The 7395-nt window shown below is 41.9% G+C and overlaps 1 protein-coding gene across 1 annotated transcript; it reads right to left on the reverse strand.

Moving 5' to 3' along the window:
- Nucleotides 1–1797: 1797 nt before the first annotated feature.
- LOC309965626 (lysine-specific demethylase 4D-like) lies at nucleotides 1798–3363 on the reverse strand (the record flags this gene model as incomplete). The annotated part of the gene is made up of 1 exon (XM_082845213.1): nucleotides 1798–3363. One exon carries the CDS (start codon nucleotides 3361–3363, stop codon nucleotides 1798–1800), a length of 1566 nt encoding a protein of 521 aa, XP_082701339.1.
- Between the last annotated feature and the right edge of the window lie 4032 nt (nucleotides 3364–7395).

A 7395-nucleotide genomic window follows, 5' to 3' on the forward strand; every position in this document is an offset into this window, starting at 1 on the left:
CATCCTCCACTGAGGATCCGGAGTTCAGTCTCTCAGCTTCAGTTTTCCACAGAATATACTACCACAGAGTTGCCTAGCTGCATGGTGATAGCTGCATGGGCTTTTGCTACTGCTCAATCAGAACTTCAAAGGAGCCTTACTTTTTCCGTGCTCCTGCCTGTAGTTTTACATGGTGCTTCAAATTCCAGAATCTTACTGAAATTCTGTAGGGGACAGCTGGAGGGAAGAGAGATGTGGTTTGATTCTCTGAAATGTTTCCTTCTGCATCCAAACTATCATTTTCAATTTCCAAAATTTATTCTGAGTTTGGCCACTTCTGTGCATTCTCAACACTATGGCCTAAGTCAGTAACCATCGATTCTCACCTGTATTACTTAGATGTTCTACCTACTTCTCCTGCCCCCAAGCGGTCCACAGAACAATTAAGGTGATTAGTTAAATATGCAAATTATATCATGTCAAGTGCTGTTTTAAACTTCCAATGCCTTCTCATTTCAAGTTGAAAAATCTCAAATATTTAACATGAGCTACAAGATCCTGCCTCTCCCTTCTCTAGCCCCAGATACAAATGAGCTTCCTCTCTATACACACAAAAGCACCAAGCTCTATGTTAGGGCTGTTACACTTGTTGTTTTATCCAAGTGGACATCAGCTCTGGACCTTCCTTCTTGTCATTTGGGACTTAGAAAGGTCTCCTGCTTTATGAAGTATCCCCTGACCACCGGAACCACACCGCCCATTCGCACTATCACTCCACCCCCTTTAATCTTTTCACAGAACATATGCCCACTTGAAATTGTCTTGTTCATTTATTTGTGGATTTGTTTATTGGGATGTGTCAATGACTTAACCATGTGAAATGTACGTAGAGCATTGAGAAGGCAGTGGAGACTTGGAGAGAAGATTTTCACATGCTGGCACTTTTTGCCCTGTGTTTGCACATCTCTCCTAGCAACCTGGATCAGCCAAGTGCCAGGTGATTTCCTCCAAGTCTCCCTTCAGATAGGGCTGCAAACCAAATCCCCCAACCCAGCCAGCCAGCTGGAACCCAACAATCAAGCCCAAACTCACTCACCAACATCACACAAGGCAACAAGCTCAGAAAAATAAGTTTGGCTTGAAATGTGTTGATATAATTATTAAGAAAAGTGCAAGAAAAACGATCAACTCTCAGTTGACTTAATGAACAACACAAAATAAAGTCAGATTTTAATATTCCAGTTACCTTTAATATATTTAGTAAAGTCAGATTTTATCTTTCTGGTTACCATACTGGCAGAGAACACATTTTAAATACATCAAAGACTCAGAAAGATTATCAATTATTATCTGAGTCTCTACTGACCTAACTGGTCACAAGGGCCTAGTTTGGCAAGAAAAGCGGGAAGGGAAGGGGGAAGAGGAAAAGGAGGGAGACTGGAGGCTAATCAAAGCCCAGGATTCTTTAGAAGTTGAGCAGCATCCAGAGCTGGCCCATGGGATGGGAGTCTGAGGTAGATTGGGCTCTGGCGACCTCAGCAGGACCTAGTTTCCAGAGACACTAGAGTGTCCAGTGCATGAATCCTCAGTTTGTGACACAGGAGTTAGCAGTGTCCAAAGATTCCAGGGTCTGGAAGGAAGAACTAACTTTGGCGAATTTGGTAAGCACCACGGACCCAGCAGGTCCAGCGGCAGCACAGGAGGGACTCTCATGCAAGACTAGTGACGTTCAAATAGCCAAAGCTCTGAAATGTCAATGCGACCAGTCTCAAAGGATCCCCACGCAAGAGCAGTGGGGTAGAAAGGCATCCCCTGGGCTTAGGGGACAGGGCCACAACCACACCCAGAAGCCTTGGCGGGATGCTGGAGCCCAGGGCTGAGCGGGTCAGCGTTGTCCGGCGAGGGTGCATCCACAGGCAGGGGCTGAGCCTCTGGGTCCTGAGCAATGTCCAAGGAAAGCCTCCTCTTAGCCCTGGGGGGAGCAGTTGGCTCCTGAGTCCCCTGTTTCCAAGGACGACGACGAGGGCCACATCTTCCGGTTGGGTGGCCATCTGGGGCGGATGGACCTGGGGTTGGCGGCTGGGTCGGGCCGGGCTCCCCAGAGGTGCAGGTGGCCGCAGCCTCGAACTGGGCGGCCGAGCAAGAACCCCGGACCGGCGAGGAGCGCCGCGACACAGCACTCACGGGGACTCGGTGGCGGGTCTCACCGTCCGCGGCTACAGGCCCACGGGGGCGCCGAGCACGGCGTGGCTGGTGGTGCCTCAGGCCCAGAGCGGCTCCCCAGGGCGCGGGGACCTCCCTCCAGGCGTCCAGGCCCTGGCTGCTGGGCTCCGTGGGCTGCGTGTGGTCCACCACGGTCTGGTCCTGCCCGCGTTTCCACAGATCGTAGCGCTCCGGTTGCAGGATGCGCACGAAGACGTCCATGGAGAAGGCGACACGGCCTTCCCCGCAGCTGCACTGCGACGCCACTTTGCCATAATCAATCCAGCGCGGGGAGGCGAAATTGATGGCTTCGGCGCAGTTGAAGCCGTGGTTGAAGCCAGAGTGGTAGCCATAGGGAAACGTCACCATGAACTCTCCAGCCTCCTGAGTGACCCGACCGAAGGGGATGCCGTTGTCCTTGAGGACCGTGGGCGAGATGAGAGCCACCTTGTGCCGCAGGAAGGCCTCACAGTCCCGCGAGCTGCCCGGGAAAAGCTCCCTGGCCAGGAGTTCCAGGCGCCGGCCGTGCTCCGGGGGCACCGCGTACCAAGTCTTGGGCTCCCCGAAGTGCAGGTAGTTGATGCTGTAAAGGTCCATGTCCTCCGTGTGCCAGGCGAAGGCGGTCTTCCACATGCCAAAGTAAAGGTAGGGGGTGTTGACGCCTTCGATGACCACTCCGCACTCCTGTTCCAGCAGGTCCTGAATGGTTCCCAGGTGTCCAAGGTTCCACTGCTTCGTGTTTTCATCGAATAAGGAGCCACTGACGTCAGCCCCATATACTGGTGAACCATAGGGGCGTGTTTTCCAGTATTTTCGCTCCAGGTCCTTAAAATCCAAGTGTGGTGGAGTCCTATATTTTTCACTCTTTGCTAAGTGGCGGTACTCACCCACGGTCATGGCCTTCTTATTTTTGTGGTATTGAGTAAACACTCCTGTTTGCCCAGAAATCACCTGCTGGAGGGGAGCAGCTATTAAGATGTCATCGATATCATCATAGGTCTCTCTGGCTTTCCAGTCCTTGGGTGGAATTACCTTGGCCAGGCCTGCTCGGTGTGCACCTTGGGATTCCATATAAGCAATGTATGTATCGAAATCATTAAACTCTTCTTTGGTTGGATGAAATACCATTATGCTACAACTTGGGTTCTGGGCCCAGTTGGACTTAGACTTCATAGCTTTCATTAATAAGCAAGAAACTCCCAAGTTTTTACTTATGTTCTGGATAGGTGAGGATGCTGGAAAACACTACTTTTTCAAAAATGGGTTGGAGTATATCAGCAGGAACCCCCAGTAGACTTTAATGCAATGAGTTGATAATATTTCTTAGGCTTGCTGATTCTGCAGGGGACTCCACGCTGGGCAGAAGCCTTGCTCAGGACTGATGCTGGCTGAGCCTGCAAGTCTGTGATGTCCTTGGTCGACACTTGGCTCTGGCCTCTTGAGGTCTAGTGAATCACCCAGCCCTGGGTGGGTATCCCAAATGTTGTGTCTTCAGGTCAGTATTGAAAACAAAACCTAAGAAAAACTACAATAGAGACAGGTTGCAAACTAATGTTTGGAAATAGTTACTAGGGAACTACAAACAAAACACCACCATGGAATATAATTGCATATTCAAAGAAAGGCTAAAATTTCATAAGATTGACAATACAATAAATGTTGTTGTGAACAGTGGAAATTCTTATACTCTGGTAAGGAGAATGGGAATCATTACATTCACTTTGAAAAACTATTTAGACAGAATCCACTAAAACTGAACTTACCCATGTGCTTTGATTCATGCCTAGGATATGTGTGTGTCTGTGCAATGAAAGTCAAGTCCAAGAATGTTCAGAACAACATTATTTCAGTATCCAAACACTGGAAACAACTCAAATGCCAGTCAACATTAGAATGGTTAAGTACACTATAGTGTATTCATACAATGGAATACAATACAGCAATGAAGATAAACAAGAACTACATGAAAATATAAGAATAATTCTATAAACAGAATACTGAGCAAAATTATCCAGACCCAAAAGAATACCTCTTCTTTGCTTCCATTTATATAAAGAGAAAAAGGAGGCAACGTAATCTATGTTAGAAGTCAGAGTAGTGGTTACTTTTGTGAGAGAGACAGGTTGTGAGTGGGGGGTGTGAGGAAGTCTCTAGAATAATGTGAATATTCTATCCTGAAGGCAGGTGCTGGTTACACAGCCATCAGAATGGCTCACTGTCATAAATCATCAAGTTATTATGGTTTTTACAAATTTCTGTGAAATATTTTTTTAATTTATTTAAATTATTTAAATTTTGAAATATAGTTTAGGGTTAAAAGCATTAAAGGAGACAGATATCTTTCATCATACCAAAAGGAAAAGGAAGGGTGATTGAAAATATATGAACTAAACATTCAATTGAAGAAGCTACAAGATAGAAGAAGAGAAAGAAGAGGTAGGGGTAAAACAATAACAAAGAATAAAGACAAAGTTAATGAAAGAAAACACATACAACACCAAACACTGATGACCAAAATTATTCTTGGAAGAAATTAATGATAGCAGTAAACCATGGGTATAACTGAGCCTAAGAAAGAAGGGGAAAATAAACCACTAGGAATGAAATAGTGCACAAAAGAATTTTTTAAATCTCAAAAGAGAATCTTAGGAGAAACTTGACAGCAAGATTTTCAAAAGATAAGAGAAAAGAATAATTTTCTGGAGAGGAAACATATCCAAAATGGATCCAAGAAACACCAGAAATCTTGAATAATACCCCAGTATAAGAAGCTGGTTCAAAGTATGACTGCTGAAAGTCCAGGAGACACATCATTTTATATGTGAATCTAGAAAAGTTGCAAGAAACAGTTAACTCTTATTGTGCAAATTGTCTCAGAGTATGGAAAAAGTTGGAAAGCTACTCAGATGAAGCTATTCTCATCTCTGATAGCAAAACGAAAAAAAGGAAAATAAAATATAAAGCTACAGGCCATCTTTGTTTATAAGCACACATGAAAGCATAAAATGGAATGTTATCCAACGAAATACAGCAATATAATAAAATTATAATACATCATGACCAAATAGAATGGAAGGATGATTCAACATTGGAAAATTTAATGACATAATTCAGAATATTAACAAAGTAAATGAAAAATACCATCATCTTATAGGTATCAAAAAAGCATTTGATGAAATGCAAAATGCATTCATGATTTTACAATTCTTACTTGCAAAGCATCAAGAGAAACTTGTTTTGTAAGATAAAGAATTTCAAGGTAAAAATTACCAAGGATCATTCTTAACAGTGAAACAGAAGTAACATTCTCATTAAAGGTAGAAAAAAGAGATGCATCAACATGAAAAGCTGCTCCACATCACTAATTATTAGAGAAACGCAAATCAAAACTACAATGAGGTATCACCTCACACAAGTTAGAATGGGCATCATCAGAAAATCTACATACAACAAATGCTGGAGAGGGTGTGGAGAAAAGGGAACCCTCTTGCACTTTTGGTGGGAGTGTAATTTGATAGAGCCACTATGGAGAACAGTATGGAGGTTCCTTAAAAAACTAAAAATAGAATTACTATATGATCCAGCAATCCCACGACTGAGCATATGCCCAGAGAAAACCATAATTCTAAAAGACCCATGCACCCCAATATTTATGGCAACACTGTTTACAATAAGCAGGTCATGGAAGCAACCTAAATGCCCATTGACAGATGAATGGATAAAGAAGTAGTGGTACACATTTACAATGGAATATTACTCAGCCATAAAAAGGAACGAAATTGAGTCATTTGTTGAGACGTGGATGGATCTAGAGACTGTCATACAGAATGAAGTTAGTTGAAAGAGAAAAACAAATATCGTATATTAACGCATGTATGTGGAACCTAGAAAAATGGTAAAGATGAACAGGTTTGCAGGGCAGAAGTTGAGAAACAGATGTAGAGAACAAACGTATGGATACCAAGTGGGGAAAACTGTGGTGGGGTGAGGATGGTGGTGTGCTTGTGCTGAATTGGGTGATTGGAATTGACATATATACACTGATGTGTATAAAATTGATGACTAATAAGAACCTGCAGTATAAACAAACAAACAACAAAAAAAAACTAATAATAAACTTTTTTGGGTTATTTGTATGGAAATACGTTAATATAAATGTTTCAGACATTACATGAAATTTCTAAAAATCTTATATGTTCTGGTATAATGTTATAAGTCATAATTCTAGTTATTACTTTAAAATGTATATCTCAGAAATAACTAAATTTCCTTGTCAATTGCATTATTATGAACTTTCATCAAATCTTTAACCATGGTCATTTTTAACTCTTTTATCATTTAGAGAGAGTACTGCGTGTACTCTGATGCTTTTGCAAAAATGTTCCTATAAAAGGGTTTCATGTTCAAGGAATTCATGGAAAACACTCTGACAAGTACAGGTTTCTGGTAACTAACTATACTGTGTAACTGAACGAATAAGCATTTTCAGAACTCTAATGGCAAACTGATGAATTCATAAAAGTGCCTTACAAAGCATCAAGAAGAAAAAAAAATAATTACATGGGAATGAGTGAACTTAGGAAGATGATTATAATTTTTATGACTTTCTGTTTGAATTAAAACAACAATCCCACAAGAACTCAGAGGCAAAAAATATACAAGTCAATTTTCACTGCAAAGTAAAGGAGCTGTTACAGTGGAGGATTACTGGACTGAATGTCGCTATTATGACATAGTATGAGTGTGTTTCGTGTTTGGTAATTGCAATCATTGTTGCTTTTCTTGCGGTCATCCATTTACAATGCTTGGTGTCAGTTTATTTATCTCTTGTAAAAATAAAATACAGAGCGTGTGTGTGAAAAAAAAACATATTGAAAACAATGCCAAAAATAAATTTCACTATGTATACGCCAAGTTCAACTTGAACTGTATGGAGCATATGTAATAGTTATAATTTTAGGACAGAAAATATACGTCTACAAATAAACAAAGAAAAAAAAAAAACGAAGCAAACTATCTCATTAACCGAATTACAAGTGTTCCCTTACTACTGTTTCCTAATCCTCTTAAGCTACCCTCATTTCCACCATTCAAATATTCTCTTTCACTTTCCCCTGTCCTCAAACTTCAGGCACACCTGTTCCACCCCACTTAGAATCCTTCGAATGTCCTAAAAGTCCGTAAGTGATCTGGCCCACTATCACCTCTTGACCT

The sequence above is a fragment of the Leucopleurus acutus genome, assembly GCF_964270905.1.
Source record: "Leucopleurus acutus genome assembly, chromosome: 8".
Classification (NCBI taxonomy): domain Eukaryota; kingdom Metazoa; phylum Chordata; class Mammalia; order Artiodactyla; family Delphinidae; genus Leucopleurus; species Leucopleurus acutus.